The sequence below is a fragment of the Strongylocentrotus purpuratus genome, unplaced genomic scaffold, assembly GCF_000002235.5.
Source record: "Strongylocentrotus purpuratus isolate Spur 01 unplaced genomic scaffold, Spur_5.0 spur5_scaffold_16, whole genome shotgun sequence".
Taxonomy (NCBI): domain Eukaryota; kingdom Metazoa; phylum Echinodermata; class Echinoidea; order Camarodonta; family Strongylocentrotidae; genus Strongylocentrotus; species Strongylocentrotus purpuratus.
In genome coordinates this window covers 14,621,736-14,641,037 of record NW_022145601.1, presented here as the reverse complement: position 1 = coordinate 14,641,037, position 19,302 = coordinate 14,621,736, and the positions used below count along the sequence as shown (strand labels likewise).

Below are 19,302 nucleotides of genomic sequence, written 5' to 3'. Positions count from 1 at the left end.
CACAAATTCATAAGAGAAGCTACTAAAACCATTGCGTTTGAATGGCTGTGAGCAAAGTTGCTATGGAATTGTTGCAGTTGTGACTGATAACATATTTCTATAAAACAGGGTCCTTTGAAGCTGCAAAATCATTCAATTCTCCTGGGACCCGTTTCACAAAATTTGTCATCAGTGACAAATGACAGTTTATGTTATAAACTACTGAAATCCTTGCTTCTGATTGTGTACACCAATACGCATAATGAATATTTAAAAAAAAAAACAAGTCTTAAAGGTAAAGACCAGTTTTGGAAACGACCCCCTCTCAAAAAATGAAATGGAAGCTATTATTACCAATCATGTGAAAAAATATGTTTTGACTAATACATGATGATAAAAATTTTGACAGGAAACTGCCTACTAATTGATATATTTGGTAAATTATTATATATATTTGGACTTGGTAGATATAACGCAGGTGTCGTGATTTGTGAAATGGGTCCCTGACCTTTGTTTCTTGTTTGACCGCCTTCTTGGCCTTGGAGATGATGGTAGTGAAGTACCCGTAGACCTCCGCATCAGCAAGCTTGTCGGCATAGCAGGCAACGTTCTCCTGGAGCTTGCGGAATCCCTTGTCGTTGAAGTTCAGCAGTGACAGACAGAAGGCTAGCTCACGGACTTGGGTTTCAGATCTTGATATAAAGAATTGAAATTGTATATGTCTACAACTTGTAATATATGAATAAAATCTTGCACCATAATTGTTGTATCATTATTTAAGAATGAATTATAATGTTTTTCTATCTAGTTACTGTTGTACTATTTTAGTTAAGATCTTGTCAGAATTTTTGTTTGTTTCAATAGTAGATACATGTACTTCATTAAGCTTGTAATACAATGAAAAGCGCATAGAGACATACCTTGTATAATGCGCTATAATCATATAATTCATTATATTATTTATTATGATGGGAGGAAAAAAACATAGATGCGATGTCAGTAGTGTGAAAATTAGCATTTGAAGTTGAGCTGCAGGAAACTGGTAATCTCCATTTCAGTTTGGTCTTCTATGCAAAAAGCTACATCAAAATGGAGCCCGAGTGTCCGTTTTTTTAGTTGAAGAGATAATTCCAACTTTATCGAAAGATATTTAAATTTCATCCACAAGCTATGACTAGTATACACACGAGTCACTATGTACGAGCAAAAGACATAACTCTCAGTGTATGGTCTGTATAAATATCTATGAATGCAAAGTAATGTCATGACTTTAGAAAACGTTAAAGACAGGTGATCATGTCATTGTGAGAAAAGAAAATACCCCTCCAATTTTTTTCTTTTATTCTGCAAATAAAACTCGGACATCAAATAAACATTTTAAACTAGCATGATGTAATTCAGATCAGGATCAGGATCCCCTCCCCCCCCCCCCCCCCTCAAATTTCCAAATGTTTTGTACTACTCCTCTTTCGTAGAAACAAGTTTGCAGAAACTTGATACTAACTGTAAGGCAAAATTTGATCAATCACTTCGGCAGATTTACCCATACTGCATGGCTTAAAGTCAAATTGGTTTATTCTCTAACCAGCAATACAACAGAGATTTGAAGAAAAAAAAATATATATGAGGAAGAAAATCATTGGCCGGCTAGCAGAAGGACGTTAGCGACTCGAAAACTACTTTTCAAATTATTTGCTTTCCGTCCGGAAAATTGGTTTAAAACTTAAAAGACTAATAGAAATGTTATAGTAGAACACGGCCACAATTTCTTTTTTCAGAAATAAGTCAGTTTTATAAAAGTTTGTGGTGATTTAGTGCTAACGCCCTTCTGCTTGAGGTTTCATTTTTGACCTGAAATTCGTGCTAACGCCCTTCTGCCACCCAGCCGACGAAATGAGCTTCTTACCTGGTAGCCCTGAAACGATGACACAGTTTCTCTACCAAGGACTCCGCCTGTTTGTCTTTCTGGATGAAGGACAGAAGATATCTACGAAAACAAAAATTTATTTTATAGATATTTATTTATTAGTTTTTTTTTTAGTAGGGTGGCTCCATCAGTAGTTAAATACTGTTTTCCATGGAGTCCCTGCAAGATAAATACAAAATTTACAAACATATTGATGTAAACAATCCAACTCGAAACAAAACGAATTCAGTTACAACATTTTCGAACAAAAGAAAAGAAACAAAAACAACACAATGGACCAGTTCAATGATTTAAATTATTATAGCGCCGAAACAAAAGAGTAAATGAAGAATTTGAAACCAAACACACATAGGATTAAATGCCAACATTTAATACGACTGTGAGAGCACTCAAACAACCTGGGGTGTGTTTCACAAAGATCCTAAGTCGAACTTAACTCTAAGTTGGACTTAAATATTATGGAGAGCCATTTATAGCCTCATAATGAAAAATATTCAAACACAAAAATTCAAGTTTTTTAGACTTTTTATAAGTTCCACATCAAGAACATGAAATCTCCCATGATAACAGAAAATATGAATGATTTGAATCAACATTTCATGCCTTTTAAAATAACTTTTACAAAATATTTTCAAGGATGCTAATGGCTTTCCATAATTGTTAAGTATAACTCGGAGATAAGTTCAACTTAGGATCTTTGTGAAACACCCCCTAGGTCATTTAAGGGTTAAAGCTGATAACAAGAAAATTGGCTATGAGCATGTTCATAATGTAGATTTACCAAAATGATTTGTATAAAAGTAAACCCTACATTGTGCTATGTTACTTACCGAAGGATTGTCTTGAAATCCTCCTCTGGTAAAGCTAGTTCTGGATCTGAGAGTCTACTGATCACATCTGGTAGGATGTTGTAAACAGCGTTACCCTGGATAAACAAACAAAATAAAACAAACATCTCAGGAATAAACAATGGTCGATCGGTCATTATAGAGTGCTCCCCCAGGCTTGGAGAGGTTTTCTGAAGTGTGTCATGTTGAAAAATACTTCTGCATTTTTACATAAATGTATCTTCCACTTAAAGGTAAAGACCAGTTTTGGAAACGCCCCTCTCTCAAAATATGAAATGGAAGCTAATTACCAATCATGTGAAAGAATATGTTTTGACTAATACGTAATGATACAAATTTTGCAGAGAAACCGCCTACTAATTGATATATTTGGTCAATTATTATATCTATTTGGACCCGATAGATATCGCTCACGTGCCGCGTAGTCCCATATACATCTGTGTACAGTGCTTGTAACTTTACCAAGACTGGGCCAAATTTCTTATCATTTTGATGATTCCACACCAGAACCTTGCAGTACACACCAAGACTTATATGCTAGATGATCAACCTTTTCTGAAGGTTTCCACAACGTTTCTTTCACAATGTAATCGCATGACCATAACTGGTCTTTATCTTTAATTTTGATGACAGAACATAGTATTCAGACCTAAAGCATGATAAGCACCAACTGTCCCAATCAAGGTTCTGAGTGGTAGTGCAGATACATGATTGTAAAAATGGTATCTGAGAGTTTGTATCAAATTGTAATAATAAAGTCATCATATATATCGACGGCAACAGAATGAAAGATTCACCATATCAAATCATTACGATTGTTGTCATACTATACTATATCACAAAAGCAATCAAGACAACATTCTTTCAAAACATTTTCTTGAGAATAACCAAAAACAACCTCTAAAAATGTAAGTTATCTTTTTCCTTTAAAGCAAAATTTCAAAAACTGCAGGAAACCTATAGTTTCAACTGATTGGAGAAAAGAAATTGAAATAAAATGAAACACAGTGTAACCTCGTTGGAACCCTGTTATAACAAACTTTCAATGTAACAAGGTAGCTTTGCCTGCCCATATTTCTGTATGGAATCATGGAAAAAAATACTTTAACAAATTTCGGTGGCTATTTTTCAAGCTTGCTTGCATGAAAATAACACTCTTTATTTTGTTTTGCATTGAACTCTATTCAATTTTGGGGGGCTCTTTTAAGACTTTCAGGGGCTCTTTTTGGCATTTCAGGGGCCACTTCACCCCGAGCCCCCCTGCATTTTTTTCCCTGTATGGTATTGTATTTTAGCCTTGATGTAGCAAGGTTTCAAGAATGCAAATTTTATAAAAGAAATCATAGTGTAGAGGGGAGAATTGTGAAATGTGTTACATCAACAAATGAAATATAATTATATTATAATGTTACACATATTTCTTATTTGAAATGCATATAAGTTATTCATCTCTATTATCTTGTTTTTGTCTTGTTCGAAAAATGTTGATGTACATAATACAAATGTCAATGGTATCAATTCAATTCTATTCAAATCAAATCAATTCAATATAACAAGGTAATGAACTTGATCGAAAGAGTCCAGTGATACAACTCGTCGCTGTTTTCACGAAGTGACGGTAGTGAAAAAAAATTGCATTCACTTTGCGTGACGATTTTCCTCACTACCGTCACTTCGTGAAAACAGGGACGAACTGTTACAGAGGGAAAAAATTACTTTTTTTTTTTTTTTTGGGGGGGGGGGGGGGGGGGGGGGGGGCTACTTTTCAAGCTTGCTTGCATGAAAATAACACTCTTTAATTTGTTTTGCATTGAACTCTATGCAAAATTTGGGAGCTCTTTTGGGCATTTCGGGGGCTAATTCGCCCAAGCCCCCGTGTATTTTTTCCCCTGCTGTTCCAGTGTATCAGTAGCAGCTTACCTTCTTCGAGAGCTCAAAGAAGAAGAGCTTGGCCAGACTAGCGATGCGATCCTCGCTGTCGATGATGCAGGAGGCCATCTCGCTGATTTGACCTTTGACCTTGACCATGTCGTTGAGGATCAGATGGGTCAGTACCATGAGGGTGTTCTTACGGACGTGGGCTGACGGGTCACGAAGCCTGCAAGGGGAGAGTTTTTTTTTTTTAGTTTACCACTTAAAACAAAAAAGTCTGTTAGATCATCCACAGCCCACTGCATATAACATGATTTAAAGAGAAGGTTGAGTTCTAGGAAGAGGTGAAAAATAATTTGTGAGAGTTATTATGGTTATTATGCAAGTGTGGAAGAACATCAGATAAAAGATGTTCTTCAAATGTCTTAATATTCTAAATATGGCATGTAACATCATAAGAATCGGGACAGATTTTTACACCACATGTTCGTGTAGTCCCAAATACATCTTTCTGTGTACAGTGCTTGGAACTTTACCAAGACTGGGCCAAACTTCCTATCATTTTGATGATTCCAGAATCTTGCAGTACATACTAATACGTATATGCTAGATGATCAACCTTTTCTGATCCTTTCCACAACGTTTCTTTCACAATGCAATCGCATGACCAGAACTCAACTTTATCTTACCGTATTTAAACAACAAAAATTTGCTTTGAATATTCAAATATAATCTTCCTGATTGAGGTCCACAAAAGTCATGTAGATACCAATATTGTACACCGTTGAGGTTGTCGAGGATAAGAAGTATTATCATCTATATAAGGCTTCCAAGTGGTACAATAAATCAATGTATTCAATATCTTTAGCGCAGTACCCGGATGACTGACCAATATTGTTTTAGTATTGCTTAGTCATCCGGGAACTTCAACTATCGATATCGATATCATGGCGATAAGTCAAATGTTGTTATTTCTCTAGTCAGACTAATATAGATAATAATAATGATATTGTATCACTTTGTTTTTCGTGTGATACAAGAATATATTGCTCTCACTAAGACAATATTAGACTCGTCCAATATTGTCATAGCTCGAGCAATATATTCTTCTATCGCACTCAAAGCCATCCAATATTATATAAATATTTATCAATTACTCTTTTGTATTATATTTGAAATCATATCTCTTTTTGTTAAGAAGTTTTTTCCATGAGGAGGTTTTGAGCTTTTCATGGTAAACTCATTTTTCGCTCCATGTATCATTTTTTTTATTATACAGGCGATGGACAACAGGTATAAAATAATAATAAAATAAAAATGATAATATATGTATCATTTATTCTTACCTGGCATACATGTTGGCAGTCCATGGCTCGATGAGATTCGGGAAACGGAAAGTGAGATCTCCGATGGCTATGATTGTATTAGCTCGGATGATTGCTTCTGGGGACTACAATCATACACATAAAATAGCAAAATGAAAAATTGGTAAAAACCATTCGAAGCAAACAAATCTTATTTTTTATGCAAAGCAGAAATATATACTAGTGACATATTGTAAGTCGGTCAGATGCAAATGCTCATAAAAATCAGCCATTTTCCCTTTACTACTATATGTGATTGCCTAATTTTCAATGCTTCCTTTCATATACCATGGTAAGATAAAAGACCAGAAAGAGAAAAAAAAGAGAAGGGAAGATAATCGAGGAAAGAGAAGAAAAGAGAGAGAAGAAATATAGAAGATGATATGAGTAGAAAGAGATTAGAAAAGAAGAGAAAATAAGGTAAAAGAAAACAATAGAAAAGAAAAAGAAAGAATTGCTATGAAAATCAGACAAACATGTCTTGCACATTGGTAAATGGGTAAGCAGAGGCGTTTATACCACAGAGCCAATAGAATGTATTGAATTTTTTCCTTCTTCCAGGGCTTAATCAAGTCACAATAGCTTAGGTCTCATAACAGGGAGATACCAACATACCTTCTCAAGGACCGTGAAGAGAAGTTGTAGCTGTGCTTCACAGAACTCTGCACTGACCAGCATGAACTTAGCCAAGGCCAAGCTGGCGGTAGCCCTAAGCTCTGGGCTGGAGTACTTGACCGGATTACTGCAGATCAGGACCACCAGAGGCTTTATGGCTCCAAGAAGATTGGGTCCTAAAAATCAATAATTGATTTGATTTTATTTCATTTTATTTCTGCATTTTTCCAAATATAATATAACTGAATAACAAAGAACATATAAATGTAAGGTATAATACAACATAATACAAACAATAATTTCTTCATGTCAAAATGTTATTTTACATAATATATGTACATACAATAACAGAACATAATATTTACATAACATATTATCATAAATTGGAAGTATTATCCGAACTATTCTGTTGGAAAAGTGCAAGAGACCGCAATCATAAGCGATGCTTAACAAGGATAAAGGTGAACTGGTTAAATTAGGGCTTTTGTTGAATACTTTTACTAGATGTAAGCTTTAATCTTGTCATATTCTAAAGAGACACAAATCAGGACAAAATCAATCGTTCAAATATTTCAAAAATTAAATTACTTGGTAAACGTATGAATGGTTTAGTTATTTACTGTTTTAAGTAATAATAGGCATAATTATGATAGTGTAACACTTAAAGATAAACTTGAGTTCTGGTAAAAAAAGAAAATAAATTTTCACAGAATCTTACGAAACTTACACTGAATGTTCAAGAATACAAATAAATGTCATGTGCCAAACAATTTTGGAAGAAAATGTATGCTGGCTGAGTAATGAGCATAGAAAGATAAGGAAATCAAGGTATTACTAGCCCCGACACCATTTGTGTTGTCCCATATACATCTTTCTGTGTACAGTGATTGTTACTTTACCAAGACTGGGCCAAATTTAGGATGATTTTGATGACTCCAGAACCTTGCATTACACACCAATACTTACATGCTATATGATCAACTTTCCTGATCCATTCCACACCTTTTCTTTCACAATGCAATCGCATTACCAGAACTCACCTTTATCTTTAATATGAATTAATGACTTAATGACTTAGGGAACTAATAAATGACCATTTCATCGGCATCGTAAAGGTTACAAGATGAGTTTTGAAGGGTTCTGCAACACATGCTCCATCGACAGTGGCTCTACAGTTAAATTCCTACACCAAGTGAATTCATAACTTTAACCCTAACCCTAACCAAATGTTTATGATGAAATAAAGCCCAGTTAAGATGTTGCGTCACCATTTGAAGACGATGCGAATGGTGTTCATATATTTTTTTCATAAATTGGGTAATGAGGAACATGATGACGATGATGATGATGATACTCCAATGACCTACATGTACCTGTCACAACACTAGTGAATGATGTTCATATTTCTGTTCATAAATTGTGTAATGAAGAACATAATCCCTATGATAGAAATGATGATGCTGATGATAGTCCAATGACTTACCTGTCACAATACCAGTATCACAGATGCGCCTGATGAACTCTCCTTCCGCATCTTCGGCTGTAGCTCCGGCTAAACCCATCTCATCTTCTATGTTTGCATTATCACCTTCACTCTGGAATCAACAACAAAATAAATAAATAAACATACAAGCAACTTATCAAAACAAACAAACACAAACTTACTTATATTGTCAGGGTAATTCATTGTGTGATTTTAATTACAACTGGTGTGTTGGCTCAGTTAGTAGAGCGTCCGCGTTCGAAACCCCGGCCCCGTCATACCAAAAGACGTTAAAAGGCGAGAGTTGCTGCTACCTTGTTTGGCGTTGAACATTAAAGGGATAGAGCAACTTCGATCTAGCGCTGCTCAGTGGCTGCTGGGCTCACGATCAAATGGGCAAAAAGAATTTCCATTTTCGGTTTAATAAAATTTGGAGTGGGCTTTAAAAGATTATTATTATTATTATTATTCATCAAAGCGGATGCGAGCTCTACATGTATGTCATCGCCACCTGTTATCATAGGACAGGAACATCAAAATGAAGACAAAAATGTTCACAGGTAGACCCACTGCTTGCTAATATATTCATACATAATTTGAAAACTAGTCACTTTCCAGTACCTTAATTCAAAAGTAGAATAACAGTATGCATTACGAAAGCTCTCGTTGAAACTATACCCCACCACTATAACACAGAAACCAATGTAAATCAGACGGGGTATCACTACCCCTCTTTCGGTCCTCTCGTTAAAACTTTGACAGAGCCACCACTATAACACAGGCGTCAATGTAAATCAGGTAGGGTATCAGGACCCCACTTTTTTTTCTCTCGTTAAAACTTGGACAGAGCCTTGCAGTTCTGTGTGAGAGATGGCAGCTGTACTCTTCATCATCTTACGTAATAGTGTAAACAAACTCTTATTGGGGTTCTGCCTGAAAGGAAATGAGAAGTAGGAAATATATACCGGTATTTTACTTGTTTTAAGATATTTTCATGTCCAAAAGTCACTTAAAATTTAGATGAAGAAAATAATGAAAGTTTGAACGAATGCAAAATGACCCAGAATTGGCGATATAACAACACTCTTTCCCTCTATCATGCTTATCTCTCTCTCCCTCTCTATCACCTCGCCAAGGTCTCGGCAGGGTGATTACATTATATAGCGCTAGTGTTTACTTTAGGCTTAGCTCTAGGAGTAGTGAAAGTCAAATGGGGGTTTCTATTTTAAACAACGGCTTCGGAGGTGGCCTCACGCCTGCAATTTGAAGCCGCCTCGAGATCATCAAACCCCTGTTACACATATCTCTGGCCCTGCAATTTTGCGTCTACACATAGGCCGGCCTCACGTCGCCTTTTCACGAGCCGACGTAGGGGCGCACTCCAGAAAGACAGAAAGAGAAAGTGATAGAATTATAAAAACTAAGAATAACATAAGAAAAGGTGATAGAATGAAGAAACAAAGAATAACATAAGGAAAGACAGAAAGAGAAAGTGATAGAATTATAAAAGCAAAGAATAACATAAGAGAAGGTGATAGAAGAAAGAAACAGGGGCCGGCCTCAGTCCACTTCCACTTTCAGATGTTTGTGTAACAGGGGTCTATGTCAACCTGATTGACCAAGATGACCCTTCAATTCACCTTGGTGAAACAACATTTCAATCTCGAATAAATGGCTTTTATGACAAGTCCTTCCTAAGTTAGGCAGGGCTCCACACTAACCATTTCTACCTGAGTTCAGTTTGAAATTTGGGGGTCTACAACATGCAGGAGCCCTATATTGCAGTTTAATAAAAAATGGGGGCTGGGCTTATTTTGGGGTGCCCATGTGCGCAGTGCATCTGTTGGTATGGAGCCCTGAGTTACATACAGTGTAACGAAAACCCTACCTTTGCTTTCTCCTTCTTATCTTCCTTCTTCTTCTCTTGAACATTGTGTCTTCGTTTGAGCTCACACTGCACCATCACATCGAGGTGGATCAATTGTTGAAGGGCGATCTGACCAGAGATGGCCATCAGACGAGATAATAAACCTGATGGACAACCAGTCGTTGGACCTAAACAGAAGACGAAAAATGCTTGATTATATCATATCACATCATGGTGTATTAAATGCTATAAAGGGGAACTAAAAGGAGCATTGTCCAGTAATCTGAAGATATATATGTACCTAGTAGAGAGAGATACAGTTGAAAATGTCTGTAGTGACCACCCAAGGGAAAGACAAAAAATGATCTTTGTAGACAGGTGATCACTAAAGCAGCTTTGACTGTAGTTCTGACACTTGCCTGTGTGCAGACTCAAAGGTCAATTTATGGACCTCCAAATAGTTCCCTCTCACTACACTCTATAGGAAGGATCTACATATAGTTTGGTGCTCAAGGAATTTGACATATGAATGACTGTGCTGTAAATACTACCTAAGTCTGTAGGATTTGCAAACTGCTGTCTGTCTAGAAATATAATGTTTTTTGAACAAATCTAAATCTAGTGAGGTGTTGTTTTCCTTACAGACTATCAAAGGCTTCCCTCAAATAAAGGGAATACATAAAGTGAATTTTACACCACTAGAAATACTAGTAATACATTGTAAGTCTACTTTTCTGAAGTGCTACTCTTCGAAGAACAAGAAACAAAAAAAACACCACCTTACTTTTCTCTTCACCCTCTGTTGCCTCTTCTGAGGCCACTTCTGGAGACTGTTCCCTGCTAGCCAGTAGCACAGCGGCGAGGCGTTTGAGTAAGTCACCGCAGAGAGTGTCAGGGTGTTCAGCGAGACGGTAGATGGTCTTCACAGCGGTCTCTGCTAGAGGCACCCAGTACTTGTTCTCTAGATCGGTCATACCTGGTAAGTGGATTTAAAGATAGTGCAGGGGTGATAGTGAGCACTAAAACTAAAAATGGGCTTGTTTTTTTCCCTCAACCACGCCCCCCTTGAGTAAAAAAAGAAAAAAAAAAAAAAAGAAAGAAAAAAAGAGGCTTCGCGGGGGGAAAAAAAATGGCATCTAACAACATTTCCCCTTTTGAGTAAAAAAATTAGGAAAAAAAAAATTGGGAAAAATCAGGAAGAATATAGAAAATAAGGGAAAAATCAGGAAAATCCGGATAAAGTCAGGAAGAAAGATACAGAAAGAAAAAAAATTGGGAAACCGTTTTGAATCAGGTTATTATCATCAGGTTATAAACATGTATGAAATAATTTAAAATTGGAGGGGGGCAAAAAGGTTTAGAAGGTAAATTTAAATGGTACTCAGAATAAAAGGTCAGTTTCATTTGTTTTTTAAACATTGGACTGTTTTTATATAGGCGTATAGAAATGTAACAGGTCAGAATTGAACTGTTTTATAGTGAAAAATATATATCTATTTCTAATCAATATCTCCTCAGGAGGAAAGTAAGAAGTTTATATGTTAACAAACTTTGTACTTCAAAGAAGTATGACTCACACATATTCTGAGAAGAAGCTATCAATTTGGCCAAAACATGACATTCCACAGCTATGAGAGAGTTAATGATGTACGGTCACTTGGTCAAAGGTTAGTAACTCGACCCCCCCCCCCCCCCTTCCAGAACACTTATAATAACTTAGCCAAACAAACCCCTAATTGTATACATCGGATAAGAACCCCCAAAACAAAAGACTTCCTGTCTCCCTCCCAATAACAAGACCCTTTCCCAGAACAGGTTATGTGTGGTAGCTATACCATCGTGAGAGTGTAGCTGTTATAAAAGAAGGCAGAGGTATTTGTCAGATTCACTCCTGTACTGCAACCCCATCCATGGGGCAGGCAGGGAGGTCGACTCTGCAAGCTTTTGGTGTAACATGTCATTATATAGGTGTTGACAAATTACAATCAACATGTAAGAAGCAGGAACGAGAGGAAACAGTCCTCTAGGCCAGATTGCCAGGGCTTTAGCTTACTTTAGCTTACTTTAGCTTTGTTCACTTTGCACCTGAAATAAAAAGAACCGCAACACAACGAATGGTGTGATGAGTATTTTCTACCAGTTTCCGCGTGTGATCGGCGTGTTACAAATGGCGTAATCGGCAGGGATTTCATCACTGCAAGTGCAAGCCCTGGCTTTCTGTGGAGCTTCTACATCCGTGTGGGACAACTCGATCGGACACAGATGTCTAGAAACGTGTAAATATCGACGTAGATTTAAGATACAATGATTGTGTGTATTGTATGAGTGTTGTAGCTAATTGTTTGTTTAGGGTAATTTTTTTGAAATTATCTTGTAATGGAATACTTTAATGTATTCAGTTTAAATTGTTTTGGGGAAATTAAGGAGTAATACTATTCATATGTTGTTGTTGAGACTGTCATGATAATACTGTGTTTGGAACAATCCATACCCCCTTTCGTATTTAATTTCGGCTGGTTGGATGGAGCCTCAAATTAAGGGATGGCATACAAAGACACCGGTATTTTATATATTGATAGGAGGGATAGCAGTACATGTAGGTGTAGAGAAGGTATAGCTCTAGCTTTATCACTTATGAATAGTTGGAATATTTCTTTATTTGAACTTGTAAATTGTTGATATTTAAAGTTTGGCAAGACATTTGTTAAAGTTTTGGTAACTTAGGTAAGTTAGGTTGTACTTGTAGCATGTATATTACATTTATTGAATTGATATGCATGGTGGATATATTTTTTAGTTTTAGAGACTGCTTTTGAAAAAGCAGGGGAGCCCATGAACGTGAAATGTTGTTTCAGTTTGGGTCAGCAATTCGAAGTAACGCGTGTGTTGTGTAATGGATATTGTATTGTTTTATACCGAGATTTCTGGTATGTAACTGGGATTTGGCTCGAATTACTGTTGGACTTAGTCGGGATAGAGTATTTAATGTTTATTCCGAAAACCTCGACATGAGACCGGAATCATTCATGGAAGAAATACTGGGGCGACTTTTAGGAACAGTAGGGTTTATCTCTCTGCCTTTGTTTTTCTGTTAACCTCGTAGAGAGGCCGGAAAAGGCACATTGGTAGCGGAGAGGATTAGCCAAAAGTTATAAGATTTCTTTGTATATCGCATTGTCGAATTTTTGTATCTTAGGAGTTTAATATGCGAAAGGAATATCCGTAGGGCAAGGTTGTTACGAAATATAGTTGATAGTTTTACTGCTGTATTTGCTAGAGTGTGTAAACGTACTATAAGGACGATTATTGTTTTTGTGTGTTTAGAATGACACAGGGTAGAATAATTGGGTATACATATACCATGAAAATTATCTGGCTTGTTAGAGATGTCTGTAATATGAAGATTTATGTTGATAACTAAGGTTTGGCAGTAGAGACTCCGGAACTGTTATGATCAGTTGGGTAGTACTTAGATAATTTGTGAATGCTAGGAGCCTCGACATGAGACCAGTTTTACATAATAAGGAGTGCTAGAATGACTGAAACAGATGAGTTTTTGCACTAGATATGTTTTCTGTGATTCTCGTCATGAGACCAGAAAGTTTGTATTAGTGGTGCGGGTTGGCCAATAATGTGTTATGATTTCAATTTTTATATTCTGTATTATGCAAAAATAGTTCTAATCACATGGTTAATTTTGATTTGCATATTGGTAATTAGGCATCGGTATTAGGATCGGGAAACAGCCACGATGGGGACAAGGTATAGAGGGAATTAAATATAATTTTGTTGTAGTCTGAGTGTCGGGACGACACTCAATTAAGTAGGGGAGTGTGTAACAGGTCAGAATTGAACTGTTTTATAGTGAAAAATATATATCTATTTCTAATCAATATCTCCTCAGGAGGAAAGTAAGAAGTTTATATGTTAACAAACTTTGTACTTCAAAGAAGTATGACTCACACATATTCTGAGAAGAAGCTATCAATTTGGCCAAAACATGACATTCCACAGCTATGAGAGAGTTAATGATGTACGGTCACTTGGTCAAAGGTTAGTAACTCGACCCCCCCCCCCCTTCCAGAACACTTATAATAACTTAGCCAAACAAACCCCTAATTGTATACATCGGATAAGAACCCCCAAAACAAAAGACTTCCTGTCTCCCTCCCAATAACAAGACCCTTTCCCAGAACAGGTTATGTGTGGTAGCTATATCTTCGTGAGAGTGTAGCTGTTATAAAAGAAGGCAGAGGTATTTGTCAGATTCACTCCTGTACTGCAACCCCATCCATGGGGCAGGCAGGGAGGTCGACTCTGCAAGCTTTTGGTGTAACATGTCATTATATAGGTGTTGACAAATTACAATCAACATGTAAGAAGCAGGAACGAGAGGAAACAGTCCTCTAGGCCAGATTGCCAGGGCTTTAGCTTTAGCTTTAGCTTACTTTAGCTTACTTTAGCTTTGTTCACTTTGCACCTGAAATAAAAAGAACCGCAACGCAACGAATGGTGTGATGAGTATTTTCTACCAGTTTCCGCGTGTGATCGGCGTGTTACAGAAAATTGCCACCTTTCTGTTGTTGTTTGCGCATCATAACCTGCTATCACAACTCATCCCATCCCAGTTTAGCTTGGAAAATGAGCTGCTTCAGAGATTATCTCATCAAGGTTCAAGATTCACACTGACTTACCCTGAACAAGGATATCCCCAAGTCTACTGAAGATCTCATGCGTGCTGGCCAACCTGTACTGCTCCTTACCGCTCAAAACTTTGGGCTGGAATGGAAATTTTTGTTGATGAAAATGAAAAGTCAGGTTATTCGAGATATTCTACAAGATTTGTTATTCAAGATATTCTACAAGATTTCTTTCACAGTTTTGGTTGCTGGCGCAGAGATTACAAAATTATAAATAATGTATATTTTCATGTAAAGAACTCCAGCTCCAAGACAATATGTGTCACAACTCACAAGCAATCTTACATGAAAGTAGTACAAGCAGTTTTCTCTACCTCAAACTTTAATGACTAATAATAATTACAGTACTTATATAGCGCCTAACACTTACTTTGTCAGAAGTCTTTAAGCGCTCTACAATAATGCAGCATAATTACCCTGGCTTTAGCAGTACAGCTGTTACACACGCTGCGTTTCAAGTACTATTACATGTAGTTATAAATCTAAAACCTTTAATTGTTTTTGAACTATAACAATTTTTAGATTTTTGTCTCTCTAGGTTTTTATGATCACTCCCAAACCTTTAAAATATGAGAGTATTTTTTAAAGTGGTTCTTGCAGGACATGGGCTGATAACACTATGAGGATTGAAGACTAATGGGGCCTTCAGGTTAAAGCACAGTTCCCCCCCCCCTTCTCATTTCTCTATGTATTCCGTTCTAATTCTATCCCTCTGCGCCTCAGAATAGTTGATTAGATCGATGTCGCATAATAAATGCTGTATTATTATTATTATTATTACATATAAAAAGACCAAACAGGCAATTTTCTGTGTCATCTCACACAGAAAAGTTTCAATAGACCCTACCCCTCCCCCTTCCCATCATATGATTATTTTCCCTGACTGCTGCCAGAATGGAACTACTTAATCAGACTTGCACATGCAGAGAGTGATTCCATTAAAGATAAAGATCAGTTATGGTCATGCGATTGCATTGTGAAAGAAATGTTGTGGAATCGATCAGAAAATGTTGATCCTCTAGCATATAAGTATTGGCGTGTAATACAAGGTTCAGAAATCATCAAAATAATTTTGGCCCAGCCTTTGTAAGTTACAAGCACTGTACACAGAAAGATGTATATGGGACTACGCAACACGTGCGCGATATCTATCAGGTCCAAATAGATTTACCAAATATATCAATTAGTAGGCGGCTTCTCTGCAAAATTTGTATCATATTAGTCAAAACACATTCTTTCACATGATTGGTAATAACAGCTTTCATTTCATTTTTTGAGAGGGGGTCATTTCCAAAACTGGTCTTTTAACTTTAAGCGAAAGCTGTACATACCTTTTCACTGCCAACCAGTTTGAGTAGAGCAAGGCACGTATCCTTGGCAAGGATAAAGTCTTTCGTCCCTCGTTCTCCCAAACCCTCGGACACCAGCACCTCAACATTGCTGTGAATAATGCCAGGATCAGCACTGAGGAAGAGAATACAAAGAAATATAAATTTGATTTTGATTTATTTTGATTTAATCATTTCTATTTGATTTTTTTTTTCTTTTGCATTTTTACAAATATGTAACAAACAAACATTGCAAATTTACATATGACAAAAGAATATATGTAGAATAAAGTAAGGCTGGCTGTAACTAATCGAAAGCATCAAACAGGAGGGTTGACAAAGTAAGCAAAGCTTGATAGTATGACTACCCTCAAAGGATACATAATAATACAAATATGGAGTGAAAAAAATATTGGTAAAAGGGGAAAAAGACAGAAAAATATGAAGAACTTTCACACAAATATGTACCGTTGAGTAATTAAAAACAAAATACAGAAGCAAAATTGATAAAAAAGAAATGCAGTGAACTCTGTATATAAAGCTGCTCAAGGTGGACCTGAAGAGTGTTCTTTATAGGAAAGTGGTGCTATTCATGTACAGATTTCAATGATAAACCAGGTTCAAGGGGAACAAAACGATGTGGTCTCTGTAGAAAGGTGGTTGCTAAAGCAGGTTTGACTGTATATTACCCTCAAATAAATATAGTGTTGAATACTTAGGAAAATAAGCACAAAGAGAACACAAATTACTGAGTCAATGGGAACAAGATGTTAATATTCTGGGTCATTGTTGATAGGCAAAGATGTGAAACACTGATTAATAATATGGACTCTCTGAGTCACTTATGGAAGAACGACTGATTTTGAACGGTATGGTCAAAGTGATACCCACCTTCTTGCCTGGTAACGTAAGGCTCCTTCCGTGTTTAAATGAAAATGGTAAAACTAAAAACTTTCACAAATTTTGCATGTGGGCGATATTCATGAATGCTTCACAGCATTGAGCACAAACTAGGTGGAATTTGCAAAAAGTAGATGGAGGTATTATATTTGCCCTTTTGTGGCCACACTTCTGAAACCAACATACCGAGCGGCCATTCCGAGCAGCTGAAGCGCTGCCCTGCTCTCAGCGGGCGTGGTCTCTGGATGCTTCATGGTAAAGAACTCCCATAGGATCTGAGTGGTCTGGGAGGGGAATTCCCCATTCTTGGTGAACTCAGCCACCATCTCCTCCAACGAGGTCAGCTCCCCGAGGCTTGCCCCGCAGGTCAGCTGCAGCAGGTTACGCACGACAGCCAGACTTCTTGCTCTGTCATATTAAAACAAAATGAAAACTTAGAAGTAGTATAAATCTTTTATATAGAATGAGAGTTTACTATAAACATAGAATAAATGTGATGTTATCTCTTCTTAAAACCAAAATCTAAATGAAAAAGCTTCAGAATTTATCTACAAACCATGAAAAACACATTAATTACAGCCCCCCTGTACTACTTGTAGCTAGTTGCTCCCTCAATGCCTAATCAGTGCCCGTTGGTCCCCCATGATCCTCTTTTTCTTATGTTAATTGAGAGCTGATTTGATGAGATAACTACCTGTCATTGACCATGCAGGGAGGTCTAATCCCTCCTGGCCAATCTGGTGCAGATAGGCTTTAATTTAAATTCTTTTGAGCAGGAATAGGCTTTGGGTGACCATACAGGTAAACCTTATCTATCATCCTTACCTGACGGTCTTTCCATTGGGGTTGAGGTAGAGTCTCTTGTAAGCGGTCACCACCGCGTCCTTGACAGACTGTTCCTTGGACCAGATGAGCCCCATCATGCGCAGGACACCGTCCGCTGCATTGGACACCCCAAACTCATGGGCAGTGACGAAGAAGCTGACCGCTTCAAGGATGTCGGTGGTCTGCTTGGACGATAGAAGCTCACAGACGGTCGGGACACACATCTTCACCATACCGGCAAACTTGACACAATCCTGTAGAGAGCAGGAAGAAAACACATACCCGTACTACTATTTTTTTTAGGGTTACTTAAATGAGGAATATACAGTCAAACCTGTGTATAGCGACCGCCCAAAGGAAACACAAAAAGTGGTCTTTGTAGACAGGTTCCTTTAGTACATGTTTCAACAAGAAACCATTTCCAAGGGAAACAAGAAATGTGGTCTTTGTAGACAGGTGGTCACTAAAGCAGGTTTGACTGTACTACTTAAATCCAGAATGAATTTGGTTATCTTTTATTCTTTGTTACAGTTGTATTTCTTTGTGTTCTTGGAAATGAAATCTGATAAAAATTAAGATAACTAAATTCCATGTTATCATCTGCTTCTGCTTCTCTCAGGCTGTAATGGAATATAGTCATCCATATGCATTTGTTAGAATTTATTAAAGGTAAAGACCAGTTTGGAAACGCCCCCCCTCTCAAAAAATGAAATGGAAGCTCTTACTACCAATCATGTGAAAGAATATGTTTTGACTAATACGTGATCATACAAATTTTGCAGAGAAACCGCTTACTAATTGATATATTTGGTAAATTATTATATCTATTTGGATGTGATAGATATAATGCACGTGTCGCGCACGTGTGCGTAGTCCCATATAAATCTTTCTGTGTACAGTGCTTGTAACTTTACCAAGACTGGGCCAAATTTCTTATCATTTTGATGATTCCAGAACCTTGCTACACTTGCTAGCAGGTTACATTTTACAATTAACAAAAGTTTCAAGTCATGAAAGCTTTTAGTTTGATCAGATCTTGAGAGTTTACTCACAGATAGGTACTGGACAAGGATCTGTTGTTTGCTGAGCTCGTTGACCACTGGGTTATCATCCTCAACCTCGGTCATCTTGACCTCTGGTTCTCCATCCTCACCCATCTTGACCAGGTCAGCGGGGTTGTAGCCATCAGGTACAGGGGTCGACGATGTTGTACCTACAAAATCAAACACACAGTCACACAGTTTTAATGCTCAAGCCTCAAAGAGCCATTCATCTAATTTCTTTAATTCAGGTAGATAAATTTGAAGATACCCGATACGATCAACAGACCTGCTAACCTCTTGGAGTTCAAAATCTGTATACTTTGATCCCAAAAGTTGTATTTTACTGACAAAAGCTGTATTCTTAAAAATGAACACGGATGTTACGCGGAAGAATTTTTTTTAATGGATCATTGGTTGAATATGCATGATTTCATCATGACTGTTGTGTTCGATGAACCAAATGAACATCCCCAAATTGCTGGTGTGAGATGCTTGTACGACACTTTACAGGACAGAATGGGCATTTTGCCATTGAAAATGGCAGACACACA

The 19,302-nt window shown here is 37.2% G+C and overlaps 1 protein-coding gene across 1 annotated transcript in view; it reads right to left on the bottom strand.

Annotated features, from left to right (window-relative positions):
• The window catches only part of LOC763232 (condensin complex subunit 1), a 41,006-nt gene that overhangs the window by 4,562 nt on the left and 17,142 nt on the right, over positions 1–19,302 (bottom strand). The window contains exons 16-29 of the mRNA XM_030986864.1: positions 18,761–18,921; positions 17,709–17,962; positions 17,070–17,291; positions 15,987–16,119; positions 14,650–14,734; positions 10,740–10,931; positions 9,977–10,143; positions 8,089–8,200; positions 6,606–6,781; positions 5,973–6,076; positions 4,675–4,852; positions 2,737–2,831; positions 1,886–1,966; positions 488–671 (exon numbers count right to left, since the gene is read on the bottom strand). Coding sequence (XP_030842724.1) covers positions 488–671; positions 1,886–1,966; positions 2,737–2,831; positions 4,675–4,852; positions 5,973–6,076; positions 6,606–6,781; positions 8,089–8,200; positions 9,977–10,143; positions 10,740–10,931; positions 14,650–14,734; positions 15,987–16,119; positions 17,070–17,291; positions 17,709–17,962; positions 18,761–18,921 — 2,144 coding nt within the window. The remainder of the gene's footprint in view (positions 1–487; positions 672–1,885; positions 1,967–2,736; positions 2,832–4,674; positions 4,853–5,972; positions 6,077–6,605; positions 6,782–8,088; positions 8,201–9,976; positions 10,144–10,739; positions 10,932–14,649; positions 14,735–15,986; positions 16,120–17,069; positions 17,292–17,708; positions 17,963–18,760; positions 18,922–19,302) is intronic.